The following is a 22,729-nucleotide window of genomic DNA, read 5'->3' on the forward strand; positions in this document are numbered from 1 at the left end:
GCTTGGTCATGACAATTGGAACACATGTTTGTGTTACCATGGTAACATGCGTAGTAAAATATTCTTGAGGGGGACAGGTGAATTCAACAGATGCTCAGAACACACTTGAGAAAGAAAACATGTTTTTTCTGTATCCTATTTTTTTATTTTTGGTCCGAATATTTCTGATCTGTTCCAGTGTCGTTTAATGATAACATTGTGGTGTTTATGATAAAGAAAACATCCCAAGCACGCTATTTGAGCAAAACAAAGTAGTATGTTGGGTTAAAAAGTTTAGATTGGAAAAGAAAATATTCCTTATTAAAAGTTTGTTTGGTTTCAAAGAATAGAACAATGGATCTTTACGTTTTATGGATTTTACATGCTTTTACCCAAAGTCTTCAAAATGATTTATATTGGACAAAAATATGAAAGTGTAGATATTTTGATATGCAGGTGTGTAATTTAAATACATTTTCAGACACGCATCCTTCCTGGTAACCTTTGACCCATATGTTCTTTGACCTGTGACATACCAACAACAACCCAGAAAATAGTTTACACAAGTAGGCCACAGTTTAACCACGGGGAACAACTTTCTTGGATTGTGTAGCACTAGACAAGAGCTCCCCAGTTTAGATTTCTCTTAGATTAGGGTTGCCCTCGACTAGAGATTTCTTAAGTCGACTAGTAGTTGTTCATTTTGGCCATAAGTCGATTATTCACACTTTTATAATATTAAGCCATAAGTATTTCAACATATATGGGGAATGGGGACATCAGATGATGGTTTAAGCTTCATGTATGAAAAATATATTTGATGTATTGTTCTAAATCACAGAGCTATACAAAACCATAACATGAGCCTTTAAAATATGAATCAAGTGCTTAAGTGCACGCATAATGCAATCCGATGAGACACCGAGACAAGTTATGAATATACATCAATTAATATATAATAATACAATAAAGTAAATAAACTATCAGGCACACGAACCAAAACAGCAAACTAAAATATTAGTGCAAAAATAAAAAGGGCAACGGAGACATAACAAAATAGCCGAAAAAATAGCCTATAATGTGAGTATTTTCTTCAAAATGAAAATTCAATTGTAGCCATATTTTAAACGTGAGTTGTAACGTAAATTGTAAAAAATATATATAAGCACAAACATTTTTGAGTCGATTAATTTGAGTTTATGTACTAGTTTATGATTTTCTTAGTGTACTTTTTTTTTTTCTTTGCTGTAAATATGTACTGAAATGTTTTAGTATTGTGAATTGGTAAATTAATTTATTTAGGATTATGTTGTTAGTAGTTGTAATCCTGTAATTCCAGTTTATCCGATGCCTATGGGCAATGATTCTCTGTCTGGAATCCATCCAACATTTTCATTCACAAAAACCGGTTTGTAATTATATGTTCACTACAACCCACACCTGTCCAAAACACTAACAGTGCTTTATTCATAGAGAAGATGAGCTGGCTACATTTCAACAACATCTGTTGGATACGGTTTGAAACCTTTTGGGTTTTGGGACCTAAAAGTGTTTTTGAATCAAGTCTACTTTCTGTTATTCTGATCAATTTGAAATAGAACAAGAAAGTCATTCAGTATTTGCACTGTCGCCTGAAGCTCTTTGACGGGGTAGAATGATGAAAGTGAAGGTTTTGAAAGCATCTTTGTTCCTCGTGTTTGGATATCTGTCGGACGAGAGAGCTCAGGAGGGCGGGGAGGAGGGGTCCAGCTTTTGAAAGATGAGTTCACATGCTCTTTGTTTCCCATGACCGATGACCCCCAGGCACATGACAGGTGATTTTTTTCATACTTCACTTCCTGTGCCTTCAGAAAGGCTTTTGTCAGAAAGAGAGACAATCGACCCTCCCAAAAAGCCCCGGTGAAGTTATTTTACCTCCCGCTGTAGTTGTGACCTTAGAGTTGTCATTTTGCTGTTGAACTTTTACATCCCCACAGATAGTGAAGCAAACATACCTGTACTTAATCGTTTTAATGGTAAAAATGTAAATGTAATCTTCTTTATTAAATGAAGTCTTATAAACTTACATGTACTCAAAGTTTAGAGTCAATAAAATGTGTATAACTGATGCCGATCTTCTTCATAGTGATCGTACATAGAATGTTTCAAGTATAAAAATAATACCTAAGTAACGCATGTTTGAATAGTAAACTAAGGGCCAGATTTACTATCAGCTGCGGCAACGCAAATGCCTCTTTTGGCGTAAAAAACGACTTTCCGTATTTACTAAAGACATGCAGTGAAAATTTGTGCTGAAAAGGCGTGGACACATATTTTTGCGACTGACTTTATTGCATATGCATTTGTAGGAGTTTTCCAGATTCAATTTTATGGAAGGAGAGTATTTATACAAAGTGATTTACAAAGGTGTGCGCTCTTCATTGCACTGGTTTTTGCGGCATTATTTAACGGCCAAGAATGCATGTCTTAAGCCCTGCGCAAATTTTCTTTTGGTAGATTGCATTTGTCATTATGGAACTGAGAAATTGCGTCTGTGTTTTTAACATTCGCCTTTTAGTAAATCATTAGTTGAAATTTCCAGTCCCATCTGCGCATTTTAGAAATTGCAGGATTTTAGCACTTGTCATTGACAAGTTATAACGTTACACCCAACGTGAGAGCATAACTAGTATGCTGTGATAGATTATACAAAAGATTTGAGACGTTTAAAACTAAACTAACCGCAGTGTTCGCTCTTGTTCATTAGCAAAACAAACAGCTTGCAGCACCTAACATATTAACATACACACAGCTAAACTCCAAGTGCCCATTTGCCAAATAACATAAATATAGAGTAAGTTTAACACTGGCTTTGAATGTTCTATTTAGCCCGTCACTGAATTATCTCCCTTCGCTATTATATGCTAACGTTATACTCTTAGATATACGGTACATTTCCGTCAATTTAGACTGTAGATAAATATTACTTCTCGATCCCCCTTGAGGAACAACATTGAAGCTAAGCCTGCTTTTACTGTCCAAGGATGATAAAGCACTCCGGCTTGAAGTGATTCGTGCAAACAAGCAGGTTTTTACTTATGGTTTCTGGTGGATTTCCACTAAAAATTAAATAAATCCACTCCTGTCTCTTCCGATGTTGGGACTCCAAATGTAGTTGGGACTATATTTCTACATTTAGCATTATAACAAGATCCGGTTTGGACGTCACAACCGGAGCGAAATATGAATGGCTCAATTTCTCACATGCTTGCACACCAAAACAAACTTATTTTTAATTTTATTTGTATTTTTCACGTTTTCTGTGTTGCTAGATGCACCAGGGACCCGATCATAGCACTTAAAATAGAAAGATTTGGGTTTTCATGTGGTGACTCCTTTAAAATATGCTTGAACTCAGGATACATTATTAAATGAACTTAAAGTGATTACTTATTTTTCTAATAATAAAATGTACTAATTATTTTAAAGATTGAAAGTAAAAAAGTAATATATCACAGTATAGACCACTTTGTAAGATGTAAACACCAGTCCAGAGGCATTTCTTTCCAGTTTAATTTGTTTTCATTTACATTTGGTTTATCTTTGAAATTAAACATATGTTATTTTAAAGATATTGTTTGTTATAAATGTTTTGTTGATTCTATTTTGTTCATACTTTTGTTACAACGTTTCTAAATGCAGTGTTATACCTAATACCTAAAAACTAGCGTTGTTCATTCTTTCCAAAGTGGTCTATAGTAAGCACATTGCAACCTGCTATAAACTCAATGCTTTCTTCTGGAACTTTACAACCTAAGCTTTACAACTTTACAAATTTAACTTTAATTTAAGTTCAGACTGTGGAATGTTTTCACAATTAAAAAAGATTGTGTCTTTATTCAAACAAAAAAGCAAATCTATGATTTCTACTCTATATTCATAGGTCATGAATATCATTTGTATTAACTTTGTCTGATTCACGGTTAGAAAGTCAGAATGCTCAACCTTTCAAAATGAATAGCCGTTGAGTCATTCTGTTTGGGAACGGATGGATGTTTGGAGTGATTATGTGAAACTCAGCTTATTTTAGCTGCTTATTGTGTTTGTGGGGGTTTCTGCTTTGAGATCTTTGGCAGTCATCTGTTTGTTGTCCGTTCCTTTCTCTCTGACCTGATTGTAGAGCCTGAAAAATCAGTGCTTATTTGTTTCTAAACCTTCATAAACATATCGCTAAACAATAAACTGTCCAGGGGCAAACCTTACTTCATGTCTTCAAGCCCCAAAACACTCAATATTTAATTTACAATCGTGCACAAAAGAAGTCTATGGGCTACTAAACTATTAAGCTCTTGTTAAATTCTTCCCGTCAGAAAACAAAACCTACACATTCTTTTAAACTATTCCATTTTTTATATTTTCTGCTACAGGGTGTGTTTATAAATAGATACATTGTCGTGCTTGAAACTCAAGCCACTTTGTCTTCTGCCTTAAGGAGAATGGAGGGAACTTTCACTGTTGACAGGATTCTAGGTTGTGCATCACTGAGTTTAACTGAGAAATGAGAAGTATAACTTGGACGACGCACAAATGCAGTGAACGACAAAGAGCTCTGTCATCATGTGGTGGCCGTAATGACAGAGTAGAGCTATATTTAACCACAGTGCCTCATAACAACATTCAAGCATTACTACCTTCACTTCATCCCGGAAGATAAGGCAACACTTGGCATTGAACCAACTCAGTTTTAAAAGTATATCACTCTGTTCCCCAACCTGTTTAAAAACAACAGTTGTCTTGTTTGATGTCTCCATTTACATCTGCAAGATGTTTTTTATCGTTTGCTCATCTGCAAAATACGTCTCCGAGATGTTTAGAAGATGTCCGTAAGATGTTCATGATTTAAGAATGAGATCTTTAGCTGGCGTCATACAGACATACCTGTGCTATCTGGGAAGGATTGAATTCGTATGCTTATAGAATATTGCATTGTTAGCCACCTGCTAACTCACAAAGTCTGTCAGAAGAATCAGAAGTGGATCAACGGTTACGCTATTTGTGCTATTTAAGTGAACATATGGAGCTTCGCATGGAGATCTTGGTCACTTTAGAGGTTGTATTTCAATTCAGATGCAACTTATGTAGGCTGCAGATAGCTTGGCAGCTAACATTTATGACTTTATGGTAGTAGTATCGCATGTTAAAATGGAATTACAAGATTTGCTGCCTTCATTGCTTTCAAAGGTCATTTTGTGTTTTCGTTTACTTCCTTATTCAACTGGTTTTATAACATAAAGGCAACACGACAAATTCACCAAGGGCCCTGCCAATGCAGCTTCGGCCGCAGCGGGTCATGAGCTCAGCACACCTGTCAGTTCATTGTGCATTGATCTAAAGACACATCAGACCGTCTCAGTCATTGTGGTTTTGTGCACCTGCGTTTTGAAAGCATCTACTGGATGGATAATGAAATCTCTTGTGTTGAATCGCATTTTATGTTGAAACAAGTTAACATCAGAGTTGCCTTTCTTTTATGTGTGATGATCATGTGATCACTGCTTATGCAACAGATTTTGTTTGACAATGACATTATATGGATACATAGTCATTAAGGTTAAGCTTGTCTATTCAAGTTCACCTTTGTTGCGGTTTATGTTTCTTTATAAAGTTGGGCGCTTGGTTATCAGACATGCTTTCTGAGGTTCACAACGTCAAATGTTTACTTTAATGTGATGGTGCTTGGTTTTTAAAGTATTTCTTTCCGCTGAAAGAAGTTTTAGCATGTGAAAGTGTACCTTTAAAAAAAAAGATTAATTACTTTACTGCGTGTCTAATTCACGTTGTATATCAGGATTGCAGTCTAAATCCACTGGAATGTTGAGATGACCATAGATCACCCTAAAATAGGCGGCTCCAACGTGCATGGGGGGTCGCAGATACTAGGGGGGTTGGGTGCGCAAGATTACTGGTTTTAGGTGTTGACCTCAGGAATGCCTTAAGGGTGACAGGGAAACGTAAAACAGACAATCCGAGAGTAAAGCTTTAAGCTCTGAAAATATTCAACCCTCCTAATTCTCACTTTTGTCATTTATAGGAGGCTTTAGCCATCTGATGCTGGCTATGATCAACAAGTTGTGTTTATTTAGAGGAGCGTGTATGTTCGTGTGCGGCTTTGTGTGTGGTGAAACTTATTGACATTATATTGTCATTTCATTTGTCCGCTGTCATTGACAGATGGTGTACAGGACTGTAGATAATAGTTTTGCTTCTATAGCTGTTGATGCGAAAATCTCATGAAATGCGTCATGAACGTGTCCAGGTCATGTTTTACATGACAAAAATCTAGGACTATATTATACATGAAGCAAACATAGCGTTTTTGTGATCATTAAGATCTTTAACTTGTGTGACGATGCAAATCGGTCAAGAATTTTGTTGAATTTATTTTTAATTTGTGGAGAAACAAAAAAGAAAAATGATAAATAATAAATATGACCTATACACTAGGTTTTTCTTCATTCATAATGTGCTTGAGTTTTTAGCTTAAATTTGTTTAATAATGCAGAATCACGTACAACATAATTCTTATGTCTACGCTGAATATTTATCATTCTTTTATTACCTACAGAAAACAAACAAATGTGCTAGATTCTCAAAGGTCCTCGAATTGTCTTCGTTGTTTTTACCTAAATGTCTCATATCGTCCATGTAAAATGATATGTTTTGGTGAGATTCACCTTCATGATTTGTTGACAGTTTGTTCGTTCATCTGATCTTTTGGTGTAGTTCAGTTTCGGCGTGAAGCTGATGGTGTGGTTTCACTGTATATTGTGTGTCAGCTAACACAACAGAGCACAACATGACCCATAACAAATGTGATGAATGCTTAAATATTACACTTCTTTCTCCTAGACAGCAAATAGATACTGTATGCATAAAGGAATAATTCACAAAAAATTAATCAACCTTATATGTGTTTACACAACTGTATGACTTTAGTTCTTCTTTGAAACAGCCAAGAGGATTGTACGTGTCTCCGAAGATCCGACTGAACTTGTTTATCACCGAGTATTTATATACATTTTCTGATGAACGAACACTTTGTTTCTCAGATGTGATCTCTAGATTTTGATATTCCAACAATCAATATGTTCAACTATCACTATACTCTTAACATAAGTCATAAAGCACATAATACGCTGACAACCATAAAGTATCTCAAGAAAGAGCAACATCTGAGTAATACAAATGACTTCTGGGATACCTGCGTGCGCGCGCGCGCGAGCGAGAGAGAGAGAGAGAAAGAGACATCTGTTTGAATAGCTGAACATGTGACACGGTGACTTCCGTGGCAAGCGTCTGGTTACACTCACACTAAGATCGCTGACTGCAAAAACACTCCCATAATGCTCAGTCACCCTGCGTGTGTCTCTTCTAATGAAAACTGACAAGAACGATATATTTTCCATGAGCTGGGGCTTGTGTTTTAGGCTTGGTTTTAATTGTGTGTGCTTTAACATATATGAAACAAAATGTGTATATTGGCTATACTGTAATGACACAATTGTTGGCAAAAGTGGAAACAAATCCGACCTTCCTTTTGCACATCCTAATGTGAAGAAAAAAAGGACTACATTCCTTAATGCATTTTTGTTTGGGTTTGCAATATAGAGGTCATTTGTAGTCCTTATTATCAGCTGGATTTAAAACAATAGAGTTTAAGTTCATTTTACGTCTCATTTGTGTAAATGTGTGAATGGGTGTGTATGTGAGGGGCGTTAAAAGTGTGTTGCAGAAACTGCTCAAAACAAAACAAGACACTGCTTCTACCTGGAGACGTGGGCGGAGCTGGCTGAATCAGCAGAGTTCATTGAGGCGGGGTGAGAGAGAGAGAGAGAGAGAGAGAGAGAGAGAGAGAGCTTTAGATGTGAGTGGGAAGTGCTGACAGATAGACGCCGGAGATATCACCATTCCTCAGGAGCTTTTACAACCTGCACGTCTGTCCCGTTCTCTCCAAAGATCCACGTCTGTCTTCTCGAAGGACATTTTTGGGATACTTATCATTTCTCGTGGAAGGAGCGCTTGAAAAATAAAGGGATTTTATGTTCGAAGAGGTAAGACAATCTGTGCACTTCACACGTTTGGTGGTTTTGTAAATCAACCTGTTGTTCCAGAGCTTCGAGACCACAGCGTGAAAGTCATTTTACTTCACAAAGTTCTCAGTTATGTTCAGAGAGTGTCTTGGGTGTTTTCAGTATTCCTTGCAAGTAATAAAATGAGACGTGAATGAAACGATTGTTGGCATATTATTGTAGAGCTGTAAATGGCGTAGCACAAGTCATTTGGTCTTGGGAGAGTTCATTCAATGAGAAATGTTTGAGTTCAGGATAAAGTTGAGAGCTTTTCTGAAATCCAAGAGGGAAACGTGCGAAAACCACGAGACCTCGGTTTGTCTCAGTTTGACTGAATCTCATTGAGAAATCATTGAGACATTACTTGCTCACGATGAATGATCAGACCAGTATACTATCACAGTTATTATTATATCACTCGGAGATCAATGATTCATGTACAACGAGGTCGCTGGATATGTTCACTTGGAATCGCTTTAAAGGGTAAACATTTTTTGTAGTGTCTATAAGAAAAACATATGTTGTTTATTTCCCTAAAACTCAAGGTGTTCTCATCTTCAAGACTCTGAGAGAAGTAATATGTAGTGTGATGGATAATAGATGAAAGTCAGTCTGTGTTTTTTTCGTTATATTCGCTGTGCTAAAGACACAAACACATTAAATCTGCTTAATATGTCCTTATTTGCAAACAAATGTAGTCATCTAACCTTACTTTTAGCCCTCTTTCTGAAGCGTTTTTGTTCAAAATTGCATTTATTTCATATTACCTGCATACTCTGTGCAAGTAGTCAAATAGGAGATTTCTTTATTTATAGTTCATATTTATGAGGTGCCGTTCATCGCTTATAAATTAAAACAAATAAATTACATTATTTAATGTAAATTAAATAAATTTACATTTTCAAAAAAGAGAAATGTGAGTGGCGTCTGCTGTGCCCATGCCAAACTCTCCATCATGATGCTAGGCTGTTGTGAGTGGTTGCTAGGTGGTTACCATGCGGTTGCTAAGGTGTTCTGAGTGTTTGCCGGGTAATTAGCAGGGTTTCTCGGTTGTTGCTACGTATTTACTAGTTGTTTGTGTAGTTGCTTGGTGGTTGCTTAATGATCAATTAAAGGAGCCTACCCCATTCGCTCTTTTCTATAATGTATAGATTTCTCTAAAGATCCAGTTCACCCCAAAATGAAACGTCTGATGTCATTTACTCATCCTCAAGTTGTTGTATACATTCGGTTGTTCTGCCGAACGCAATGAAAGATACTGGAAGAATGTTTATAACCGAACAACTCTGGGGCACTGTTAAGTCATATAGACGAAAAAACGACTATGGAAGTCACTGGTGGCCCAGAACGGGTTGGTTTTTCACATTCTTCAAAATATCTTCTTTTGTGTTCAACAGAACATTTATAAAGGTTTGGAGACACGGACAGATGACGGACTTTACTATGACTTTAACATCTTCCATGTGAAACTTGTACGTCTTATGGCTTAGAACAGTGTGATTTAAGGTGTCAATCATGCAGAAATAGGTTTCACAGAAATAGGCGTTCAAATAAACGCATAACCCTGAATATGCACAATAATAATAGCAACCAGCGTTGTTATCTCTGATGTCATATGATTATAAGTTATTTATAACTGCTCAACTTAAATCTTGTGTGGTAAAGGCAAATGCAGCTCAACACTGTGTTAATAGTGACAAGCCGGAGGTCCGGTTAAAGTGACGGTTCAGCACTTGGTTGTTAAGCTGATCAGGTCTCGTCTGTAGTGTCTAGAGAGCTGTCAGAACGGCTGATCTACCGGCAGGACGCTTCGTTCATCACGCCTCCTGTTACCCATGACAAACAGCGGGTGTGGGTCCACAGCTATCCATTAGAAATGCAGGTGCACTATGGTGCTAAAACATTGATCCGGAAAAGCGTTAGTGGTCAAACTGTACTCGTTGAACTTGCATCGTACAACAAGCTTAGTGTCATTGTCTTTGGTTTTAAGACCATCTTAAAGGGAAAGTTCACCCGAAAATAAAACTTCTGTCATATCTGTATATGACTCTTTCTTCAGTTGAACACAAAAGAAGATATTTCGAGAAATGTCTCAGTGGTTTTGTGTCCATACAATGAAAGTAAATTGGGTTCAATGTTGTCTGGTTGTCAACGTTCTTTTAAATATCTTCTTTTGTGCTCTGCTGAAGAAAGAAAGTCATACAGTTTTGAAATGATGGTGAAAAAAGGATTAAGGGTTTAAGTCTTTCACATAACTGTGACATTATTTTCTTATATGACCCGTATGTGCACTTGGCAGGATCCTCTTGGTGAGATCCTTCCTAAGAATCCTGGTAGTAGCAAAAACAGATCAGTCATATACCCTATGGTGACCACTAAGCTTCATTGGATTTATTGGATCAATGTTGAGTGAGCATCCATTAGGGTTTGTGAAAGCTTCTGTGTGCTTGCTTAGGATGAACAGTTTCACCTTTCATGCAGATCTTTAGCTTGCTTTGTAAGTATGAAATAAAAGCCTTCTCTCCGTGTCTCTCTATCTTTGTCCCGGTCTAATGGTTTCCTGCCTCTCGTTGCTCACACATGATGTGCAAGTTTCTTTTTTTCACGCACCGTTGACAAATTCAAGGTGTAAAATGTGTGCGCTAAAGTGTGAAGCTACCCAGATAGCACAATGAAAATGTTTTCATTGGTTTCAAGGTCAGGCTAGTTCTCGGGGAACTAGACTAATCAAACTGAGATCAAAAAGAAATCCCAGAGAAATAGATAAGGAATTATCAAGATATTGTAACTGCTAGATTTGGCATCTTGGACCACCCAGCTTTACTCCGAGGTGGTTGGATGTTAACCGATACGACAGATCCTGAGTGGTGTAAGCATGAGACAAAAAGCAAAATAACCACAACACAGACCGTCTGCTTACAAAACACACAAAGGCGTGAACAACATCATTAAAGTCTTATATAACTACCAGCAAGGACATGCAAGATTGCTTCCTTCAAGTTTGAACTTGGTTTAAAAGTTATTTGGCTTTGTTGGATATCAAGACTTGGTTTAGTGGTTCCTAAGCATTTAAAATCTTTTCTCAAAGTGTGAATTTCTGAGACAAGCGTGTTTAGTTTTAGAAGAGCAAAGTTAATGTTTTGAGGCCAAGCGACACTTCTATTTTCTACATCGCCTTAGCATCTGCTGTTAATTTTATCACAGTTCAGCGATGAAGTCGCTCTGTCTCTCATTTTCTCATGTCTCATCCTGACCCCCTTCACAACTTTTCTCACAAAGCTCACTTGTTTGATAATCTTTGATAGTCTGTTAGAGCGCAGATCCCAATCCTCCATCACAATTGTTTCATCTCCGGTTCCCATGTCTTGAGGAATCGGTCTTGCACAAATGCTCATTTACACATTTGCCAGGTCCAGAACGATGGCAGAAACATCTTTCTGCACCGTACGTCAAGGATACTTGGAACCGTGCAAGAATTCCAGGTGCTGACGCTTTATATGTCCCAAGGCTCTCTAGGTAATTATTTAGCAAAGCTTGCATAATGAGAGAGAGAGTATGTGTGCTACGCTTCAGCGGGTATAACCCATATAAATATATTATCCTGGGAACCACAAGCAGTTTGCCGCTGTTGCCTGGTGCCTTAGCCCCGAAGTTCCCATCGGCACTTCTGCTTGGTTACAAAATGTAGCGGCTATATCACTAGCGTTAAGCGACAAGTATCAGTACGTTCCACTACATTAATATCTGCTAAAATGAATAACTAATTTAAAATTAAATATGAATTAAATAAATACATAAAAATATATTTTTAATATGAATTATTATTTAATATTTTATTTTAAATGTGTGTTTGTAGGAATAGGTTTACAATATTTACATATATTTAAAATATATTTTTACTTTCATAACAATGCCAATTTTATATTGGTAAAGCCCTTTTTTCATTTTTCTTTAAACCTTTTTTTATTATTTTATTCACTACTTAAGGGTGTAAATCCCTCAGAGCTAGTTGGTTTGGTTCCCGTCTTAAAACTCTTTATTGACAAATTTTGTAATTCACATAGAGATCATATGGATAAATTAATTTGAAAATTTACAAAAAGCACAAATAAGTGGCAAGACTTTGTTGCGCTCTGTTTGGGGTGGGTGACACGTTTGTTTGATCTCTCAGTGGGAGCCTGAGGTAACCATCATTACACTTGTAAGAACAGCTATCTGGAATAAGGCAGGCAGGAGGACATCAGGAATGCACACACATCCCAAAGCTCCCACACCAGGAATGTGGCGTTTCACAACACACACATTCCACTAACGGTCTGACAGAAATGTGGTTCACACCACGGATTCAGAAAGCACTGCACACTGCATAATGTGACCTGACATTTTTAATTCCAGACCTTTTCAAAACATTCACAGAAACTTTAAAGGGCCGAACACAGACCCCTGACCTCCGCCCACAGAAGGAATGTAGAAAGCTGTTCTATCTCAGTAGGGGTTGAATTCAACACAGATTTTAAATAAACCATACTTGTGGTCAACATGCAGCATACCTACAGGTCTCTGCACAGCACAACTACAAACTGAAAGTAATATAAACGGCTAAATTCACCCCGAAATACTGTCAATTTTTGTCATTTATTTTCTCTCATTTCATTAAAAACTTTTTCTTATGTTGAACACAAAGAAGATATTTTAAGATGTCTCTGTGGTCTTGTGTCCAATGGAAATCAATGGGGGTCAGTGTTGTTTGGTTACCAAAATGTATATTTATATAAATTAAATTTCCATACAATTAATAATTTACATAATCTATGTAAAATAACTAGTTGACAATCCAGACCAATTTTACATTGTTGTTTTTAAAATTTCCTTCAAAAATGTTTTTCAAAGTTTTAGATGGTGGATGTAATCAAACTTTTCACTTCTTTGTCGTATCACCACATGAAATTGTTCTTGTTTTAATATAGCCATTCACAGTAGGTGCACCTGTTCAGTCTTGCATTGAAAACAGGCCAATGCCTTAGGACCTTCCATGTTGGCGATCTACCTTTTATACCTCAGGCGTTGATATTTATCATCTAGATACAAGTGGAGCAGGAGGCAGTGTTGTAAAAAGAGCAGAACACAGTTCTGAATTATTTAGGGGATGAATAACTTCTGAACAAAGTGTCATGTTGCATGTGGGCATACAGCGTGAATAGAGTTGGATGGCTTAAAATGACATGGCTCTTTATACATATACTTTTATTTAATTTACAGTGGAAGAATTAGTTATGACAACAAATGAAACATTTTAAAGGCGGGGAAACTGCCAGCTTCCTCCTTTTTGCTGTGTTGCAAGGCTTGTCGTACACGACTAACCGAAACCACATTTTCTCCGTGGACTTGTTTTACACCTGGGTGGCTTCTGTCATCAGAAAGGAAATTGCGCACCTGTTCATACCACCAGAACTTTGATCCTAATATCTAACAGCTAGTATTCTTCCAGCTGCATACAAATAATTTCGGATAGAAGATATGCCCTTATTTTGCTTTCAGTGGTGCAGAAGTCTAAAAGTTTCTCCCGGGCTGCCTGACAAAAATGCCTGCCCACACTTTCAGTTTGTATGCTGTGTGTAGCCAAGATAGGGTTTCTGGGCAGTGGGTTTGACATTCTTTTTTGTTTTCTCAGACCGTCTTTGTTTAGTTTAGAAGTAATGCTTGATCACTTTTCTGTGCCCTCAACACCCCTGTGTTTAGAGATAAGGGTCAGCGCTCCTGTCATTCACACTGAGGGGGTACCATTCTGTTTTTCACATATACTGCTACACTTTAAAATGAATGCATGGACCAAACCTTTCTCCCGGGTTTTTATTATTTTAAATGATATAAAACAATAGAAATGGATTGGTAAACTTTTAAAATCCTTTAGAGATATTTTGTTACATTCATTTATTTGGGAGACAGTTTTATCCAAAGCAACTTGGTTTTGTGTACATACAATGGAAGTCAATGTGTTTACATGTTTTTATTTACCAACATTCTTATTATGTGTAGAAATATAACACGTTCGTAGGTACAGAAGGTGTTGAATCAAAGCGCTGTAATCACTCCATCATTTGAGAGGAAATGGACACGAAAAGTGTTAACCACAGATCAACTTACGTTTAATGGTGTCTGTGGAGGGCATGTACGAGACTTGCTCCACGATGTCTGGTGGATTTGTGGTTGTTTAATTCTAGGTCTCCGTCATTTAATGAAGTGAAAAAAGTAAGAACGAAAGATGAAACATACATGTCCTGTAAAATTTGTATTTTAACAAATAATATGCATTGTTATTTTATATATAAAGTGCCACTGGGCAGAGATATCACCAGCCTGCACCATACCATAATGCATCACTACCGTCAGGTGGAGATGCCACACCGATATATCAGAGTTTAATGCATAATGAATGGAGATAATTCTCTCTCCTCACACCCGACAAACACTGCAAATCTGTTTGCTTTCTCGGTACGCAGTTCTTTTAATGATTAAAGCTGCAATCTGTAACTTTTGCCTCTATATCGCCATCTCTGTTTGAAACATAAAATTGCAGGTTACTTTACATTTATAAATAAAAAATAATTTACAACTATAAATCATTACTATAAGCTCACAGTTGTGAATGTGGGCAAGGTAAACTGACGAAAAACATTGATTTTTTTCTTTATTTTTACGTTGAGACAAGCTCTTTAACCAATGAGAAAAGCTCTTTAACATTTCTCACTGCTTCCAGAGAAACCCATTCAAACCCATTTTAAATATTTAAACAAACGTCTTTGTTTGTTAAAGCAGCGGAAACATTATTCATGTTAGGCCATGTGTTAGTGGTTATGGGGTGTTGTAAAACACAGAATAGTGTTTTTTCTTCTCCCAGGTGTTTGTCTGATAAAGAAAGAGCTGTTGTGTACACTACCTGTCGAAAGTTTGCATCACTCACTTATTCATATTTTTCCACATTTTAGAATAACCCAAAACAAAGGGAACTGGGAATTATGTTAATAAAATAAAACTTAGATTTTATTATTTTAATAGTGAATTACATTTTTATCTGCAGAACAAATTTCAGATGCTAAAATATACACGTTCAGAACAAAAGACACATTTCACTCAAGTGATCTAAAGCTGTTGACCTGTAGTGTACACCTTATGTGGGAGCTAAAGAAATGCATGTTTGGGTTTGTTGCACCTCAATAGCTGTGAAAGAAAACAGTTTTGGGTCATGTCCATTGTGTTGCTATGTGGTTGCCAATATGTTCTAAATCATTTTTGGCACGTTGCTCACATATTTTAGCACATCTGCTTCCATAAGGAAAAGGCCACACCCCTGGTGCACAAACAAGCGCTTTGCTTCGAATCATTTCCAGAGGGCCACAAGACATAAAGATGATGATGATGAGAGACTCTTGATATAATTCCAGTAATAACAGCATTTGGAGGAGTCTCTCAGATGGGACTAGGCAACATTAAGATGTGTCTGGGGTAGGTCTGCATTTCTGAAACAGTGGGCCTGGACATGTGTGAGGGATCTAAACTATGTGAAGATCAACAGAGTCAAGCAGGTGGTGAGTTTTTTTCACCTTGCAAAGATTAGAACAACTGAAATAGTTTGAGACGTACGTATATAAAATATCTTTGTTTAGTTCATTTGACTTGAGGCTACTTTAAACCACCAGCAACCATACAGCAGTGCTAAACCACTCAAAGTTCCTTAGCAACCATACAGTTGTTCCCTGGCAACCTCCCACAGCACCTTCTCATTGTGGCTCAAATATGAATCCTAATATGAGCTCGACATGAATCTATACTTCCTCTAGCCCGATGCATCTGGCACCTGTTGATTCTTCTCTCTGTGATTCATACTTCTCGTCCGTTGCTTTGTGTCTATGGTAACCACAGGCTGTTGAAATGTGTACCCGGGGGCCGCGGCCTTGATTTAGTATGAGCCTGTTGGAGCTACAGGAGACAAAGAAAGATTTGTTTTACTCTGCACTCTTCTGCACACGGGCCAACAAGGTAGCATTAAAAGGAATGCTTAAAAACTTGCCAAACAAAGAGTGGAGGCCATAAGGAGTACAAGAGCAGATGGAAAAGAGATGGACATTAAGCTTTAGGACAATTGGAAATGAGTCACAAGTTGATGTTGTTCATCTTTTTTGTCTCTGTTACCAAGAATGAGAGAAGCTGACTCATCCAGAAAGGCATACTTTGTCTTAATAACCTAATTTAGTTTGTTATTCAAAAAACACATTGCAGCTCTTAACAAAATACATTTTCTTGCAATATGACTCAAACTTGTTTCTGACAGGCTTTATGAGGTTCATCCAACTGCAAAATGTAGTTCTCTTCCATCTTTATTAAACTTTTCTTTAAATTGCCTCGGGGTATAGCATCCATCATAGGTGCTTGGCAGATGCTTTATGCCTTTGAATGTTTCATACTAAGTGCAAAAGACTTTACCAAAGTATCTTCTCACAAAGTGCATAGTACGCAACAGTCAAAGAGCCAACATGTATGTCACCCCTCAGACAGATATACATCTAATGTAGCATGGCTAAACCTTACCTTAACAAAGCCATCTGTTCCTGCTGCGAGGCTTCAAAGTGGAGTCGGGCGCGCATGCAAGCACATGCAGTCTCTGAACGTCTACGTTCTGCCTGTCTGTTTCCATAAGCGTTAATCTGCCAAAACGCCTTTGAAGGAAGCCGGCAGTGCATTTAATTGGAGCAGTCCATCAGCTTTCTTCTAAAAATAGCTCTTGAAATTTGCTTACCCACTGGACCTTATGTTCTTCGTGATTTCTTGTCTCATGGCTGGGTTTGAGCATTCAAATAAAAGATAGGTAGCATAATAGAGAAGGTAGCTTGGTTGTTCTTAATGGAACTGTTTTTTGATGTTTACAAAATGGCCATTAGAATGTTATGTGGTTGCCAGGGAGTTGCTATGTTGTGTGGGGCTATAAAGACGTTTCGGTGAATAAGCAGTGGCTAGGTTGTTCTGTGTGGGTTGATACCATATTGCAGTGCTGTTGGTTAGGTGATCCTTTGTGGTTGCTAGGCCATAGTAAGGAGGTTTGGCTCTGGTATATACATTTTCAGTCAGGTAAAATCCCCCATTCGGTTAGAAAGGTAAAAACACATCTGATTGCATCTAGTATTGATAAATGGAATCTGGTTCAAGTCATGAAACCATCTAACCTCTTTTACTTTTATCGTTTCAGGATCCAGTCGCTAGCATGCACTGCTGATGTGAGCTGATCTGAGTTCGGCGTCTCTGATGGAGCTGAAAGTTTGGGTGGATGGGGTTGTTCGAGTGGTTTGCGGCCTGTCAGAGGAGACATCATGCCAGGATGTAGTCATTGCACTTGCCCAAGCCATTGGTAAGTATGACTAATCCTAAACATACCCCTACTGGTACCTGAAAAACGAAAGAAAAGAAGCTTTTTTTATTACAGAGTAAATCTTAACATTGTCTAGAATGAGACGTGTGGTTGGTGGTTTAAACCCAACAAGGGAGTCATCGGTGAGCCAATATCGTTAAAGCGATCCCAGGACTGTCCCACTTGCTCCATTGGAATTGGTCCTGTATCAAGAATACTGCCAGTTGCTTTGGATAAAAAATGCATTTGTTTGTGCATTTGCATTTGAATGTCATAGATCATTCTGTAGCTGATTTTTTTTATTCTTACTACATTTGTGTCCTTTTTAGGTCAGACGGGTCGCTACATTCTTATTCAGAGACTGAGAGACACCGAGCGCCAACTTCTAGCCAATGAGCGTCCACTGGAGTCCTTGGCCAAACTGGGCCAGCACAGCAGCGAAGTGCAGTTCTTCCTCCGACGGACCGGTCCCAGCAGCAGCGAAGAGCCAAGTCCACACAACAGCACGCTTCCACTCCAGAAGCCGTCTACACCAGAAGCCAAACGGGGCTTGCCGAAAAAGTCCCTCACCTTCAACCTAGGCCCTTCCGGCACCTCTCGTACAAAATCAAAGGATTTGCAGAAAACGCCCTCTCCTGAACAAAGGGCATCCCCAGTTCCTCAAGCGGCGTACCTGCCTGGACCTTCCAAAGAGGAGATTTTCCGACGTTTACTCCTGCAACAGGAGCAGTTACGTAATCTTGAGTCACAGCTCGTTACTGTAGAGACGGAATGTGAGTCTTGGGAACGGTCGTCCGGTGAGGATTCGACCTCACAAGAGGAGATAGATCTGTTGGAAAAGGCACTGTGGAAGAACCAGCAGGAGCTGGAGGAGGAGGAGTTCTGGGAGGCGGAGCTCAAGGCGGAAACCGAGCAGGAGCGGGGGATGAAGCGGAGGTTGGGAGAGGTGCACGCTAAACTGGACGATTGCGGGCAAAAGTTGCACGTGTTCAGCGCTCGTGCCTCGCAGCTCGAGAATGACATTGAGAAAGAGAGGCTGGAGGCGGAGACCTCGCCTGGCCGAGATGACTCAAAAGACACTGCAGAGGAAGTCAAGGCGGAGCTTGAAAGTCGCCAAAAGCATGGGGAGGAGTTGGAGGCGGAGCTTGTAGAGCTGGAAAAGGCTCTGGGGAGGGCGGAGACTCTGCTCAAGGTAAGCAGAGAGGACGTGGCTCTAGAGAAAGGCCTGTAGCTATTGGTTGCAATAAATAGGTACTTTGCTCCAAACAATGAACTGATGATTTGAAAGCAAACTATTGAATTTCTGTTATCCTAAATTCAAACGCAAGCCAACGCAGAGAAGTGTTTTTATTTGTACCCATATGGTCTCTTTTATATCTTGTGCATTTTATACCTCTGAAGGAAAGACTTAATAAAAACGTACCTTTGACTGAGTTTCTTTTTCTGCCAGAAAGCCGTGAATTTCACACTCTATGTAATTACAGTCCAGCCTTAAATTTTAATATTTCAGTATTCTAGCATCTTGCAATCAAAGACTCGTAAGACTGTGAAGATCTAAAATACTGCAGTGCCACTCAAATTAAATGGAAAAGGCAAAGAAGTCAACCATGACTAAACCACGTCTTGCATAAAAAAGATCTATTCCCATCAGATCAGACTTGCTTTCGTCCAGACGGTGAATTATCATAGCCGGTCACTTGGTTACCGAGTCTCATGCTTTGCGGTTACCTCCGATAGATAGTAGATATTACATTAAATAATATATAACATAGATATCAAATTGAATATTATATTAGACACAAAGTTATAAAAATAGAGAGTTTATTTGCAAAAGATCATTATTTTGTTGTGTGTTTTTGTGTTTGTTTTTTTTAATAAATCAAAACAAGCCAACAGCACTTTAAATTATATTAATTATGTTGCAATAAAAAATAAAAAACATGATTATGGAACATGTTTAAAAACGGAGTTATCTGTTTTTGCTAATTAACTCTCGAAATTTAAAACTGTTAAAAATGTTAAAAGTATCAAACTAGGCATATCAACTCTATATTTTACTTACCAGAATGATAAAATCCAAAAGATCAAGGTGCGTTCACACTGACAGTGCTGGAGAATGAAGATTTGGTCAGTAGCTGATTCTTGTTCAACACTGACATCTGCTGGTTGTTTTCAACATAAAAGTCGCATCTTATGACCTCAGTACACAAGCTGGTGAGTGGAAGAGGCCAGCAGACAAAGGGTTTCAATTAATGCAAAATTCATTTGTTTTTTATAGGGCTGTCAAATGGTTAATCGCAATAAATCGCGTCCAGAATAAAAGTCCAGTAAGGTATTTTACCATACTGTACTTTTACGGTGAGGTATTTTATCTTACTGGGCTTTCTATTGAAGTTCGTGAACATCATTATACCGGCCTAGTAAATCATAAATAACTTTCAATTTTATGATCATATTACTTAATAACAAAGTCTTCCTTCTGTTGTTTTGAACAACGTTTATCAGCTTTTACCTTTTTTCCCCCCGAGACTTGGTAACAGAGTTACCGCATTTCTTTTGCAGTTTTTTGGTGGTGCTTCTTCCGCTTTACGAGACCGTTGGTGAACAACCCCCCCAGATGACGGAAAGTTAGCAAACAAAGCACGCCCATTTAGCAAAATGATATGATTGGTCAGTTTTACTGTTACCCAAAATGAGTCTCTCTCATTGATTTACTGTACTGTCAGCAAGCGGTATGTTACAAGAAAGCTCCCCGTGTAAACACACGTTTGACTTCTTGGAGCATGTGCAGGCTGCGCAGACGGCTTTAGCTCCGCGATCTTGAATTACTCTTGTGAGACTTGGAAATCTCACGTGGATCCAGGAAGTCAAATACACATAACTAATAGGGAAAATAGTTTTTTAATAAAAAAAATTACGATAGTCTAGGGCATCACAGAGGCCTTAGAGGGCCCTGAGGGTCAGCTACTGGTGTGTACATAATACAATATATGTCCGCGTACTATGCCTTTTCATTTTGTGTTTATAAACACATACATGTATATACTCTATATTTAGGAAACATATTGATGAATTTATTTAGAATTAAGTGTTTATACATGTTTATGTTTTTATTAAATATATGCATGTATGTAAATGTGTTTATAAACACAAAATGAATATGCACAGTAAACAGACATGTATTATATAAACACAAACTTCTTTCTGGATGCGATTCATCGTTTGACAGCCCTCGTTTTTTATTATTGAACTGTAGTACATGTGAAATTCTTAAAGAATTTAAAACGAAGTTACTTTTACTTTTAAAAGCAGTGCAATGAATTTGGCAGTATCTTGATTGAGAAACACAAATGATGTTGTGAAATGTTAACTACACCACTGTCTTCAGTGCCATCATTTAAAATCACAGGTGGTTATAATGTCACTTCTAACATTACGTTCAAATTTGTAATCTCAATTGGTCAATTCTCATCGACTTCCAATCACATTAGTGGTGCAGATTGCTATCAGTGTGAATGTACCTTTACAGCAAATATACTGTACACACCTACATTGTGTATAATCTAAATGGGATATAAGTGTCCTAAGTATAGAACAATATAACAAATATCTTAAAGAAACAGTTAAAGGAATTCTGTCTTCGTTTAATAATATCTGGTGGTAAAAATCCAGAAATGAATAATATTTTAGGAATTTATTGGTTGTTGCGCAACTCCAAAATGTCTCCTTCCTTCTTTCCTTCGTAGAGCTGTGATTTTAAAGCCAGGGTTTTAATGACATAACAACACATTTAGCAACACATTAGATCGTGGAACTGTGTTTCATCCATCGGGGGTGAGCAGGCAGTCTGTGATCGTCTGTTCTCTGTGTATGTAGGCTAAGGAGGACGATGTGGAAGAGTTGAATAAGGAGCTGAGACAGTGTAATTTACAGCAGTTTATCCAGCAGGCTGGAGCCCCTCAATCCCGCACACAACTCATCGAACATCTGGAACAACTGGACCTGATGCAAGAACAGGAGGACAAACACATCAACAATGGTATGGCCTGCACACATCCTGCTTTTTCAATAGGCTGTTCTTAAATGGACACTTCACCCAAAAACGAATATTCATCCATCATGTATGCATTTATTCAGTAGAGATGTAGACTTTTCATTATACTTGATTGATATTTTACCGGCGACCTTTTGCTTTGCCACAGATTCACCTCCGCGACCCACCGCCAAACAGTTTCTGGGTCACCCGCGTAACCTGCAGAACCCCCTGGTGTCCAGTCTGAACCCCGAGGGTGTGTATGTGTGACAACCTGCTGCTTCTCTGTCTGCTCCGCCCCTCAACCCCGCCCTGCCCACCGGTGGCAGCTGTCTCTGGGTGAAGGTGCCTGCATGGTGGCTCTTCTCTAACAGCCTTCTTTTGATAAACGTGTGACTGTAGCACTTTAGCTGAAAGGCATTATGTATAGTTTCTATAAACTCACTTCCATGACGTCACTGTAGATCAAAACCTGACTTGACTGTATAATTTCAGTCACTGTACATACTGACTGCAGCTTGTGGAACTGTGGTTGCTGTTTAGATTATTTGTAAATATGTAACTTTCAGAGTTACAAAGTGAGCATAGTGCCTTTCAAATAAAAGAGTTACCTTAATCTGTGCTTAACACTTTAGTTTTGGGGTTTTGGGGGTTTGATCCAAGTTACATCTTTATTTGACTTTGATTCGCAAACTAAAGTGTTTCCACCTGGGTTCTGCTCTTTCTTCTATCTGCTCTTGTGTCGAAGTATTGACTTTGTGAGTCTAACAAGCTGAATGTTGGATTTTTACAGAAGCGGTGTGTTATTCACCAAAAATGTTTTGCTCATTCTCAGATCAATTCAATCAAATGTGTAAATTACACACAGAGCCAAGAACAAATGTTCAGCTTTCTATGATGGTGGGACGCACACCCATAAAAACTATAGCGGATCCTGTTTATATTGCATGATGAGGGGCTGTCAAACTCCAAAATATAAATGCAATGGTTATGCTAATGCTCGACTTCCACAAAAGTAAGAAAGTGTTTGTTACAGAATGATGGCGAGTAAATGGTGCCAAAATTGTGTTTTTGGGAGAACTATTCCCAAAAGCGTGTAGGCCTATATCTAATGGCATAATGCTACTTTCTGACACATTAATTCCACTTGTTTAATCCAAATCAGTCATTTTGTTTTGTTCTGAATGTACAATAAACATTGAAAAACTG

At 38.1% G+C, this 22,729-nt stretch overlaps 1 protein-coding gene across 2 annotated transcripts in view; it reads left to right on the top strand.

The window, feature by feature from the left end:
• The window catches only part of rassf7a (Ras association domain family member 7a), a 29,144-nt gene that overhangs the window by 4,718 nt on the left and 1,697 nt on the right, over positions 1–22,729 (top strand). The window contains exons 1-5 of one of the 2 annotated variants that reach the window (XM_079450482.1): positions 7,854–8,069; positions 17,329–17,487; positions 17,817–18,679; positions 21,364–21,526; positions 21,690–21,776. In XM_079450482.1, the coding sequence (XP_079306608.1) occupies positions 17,385–17,487; positions 17,817–18,679; positions 21,364–21,526; positions 21,690–21,776 (1,216 nt within the window). In that variant the 5' untranslated portion in view covers positions 7,854–8,069; positions 17,329–17,384. Of the gene's footprint in view, positions 1–7,853; positions 8,070–17,328; positions 17,488–17,816; positions 18,680–21,363; positions 21,527–21,689; positions 21,777–22,729 lie in introns of those variants that run through there. The other variant, XM_079450483.1, reaches the window with a different exon arrangement.

The sequence above is a fragment of the Barbatula barbatula genome (assembly GCF_947034865.1).
Source record: "Barbatula barbatula genome assembly, chromosome: 25".
NCBI classification, from domain to species: Eukaryota; Metazoa; Chordata; class Actinopteri; order Cypriniformes; family Nemacheilidae; genus Barbatula; species Barbatula barbatula.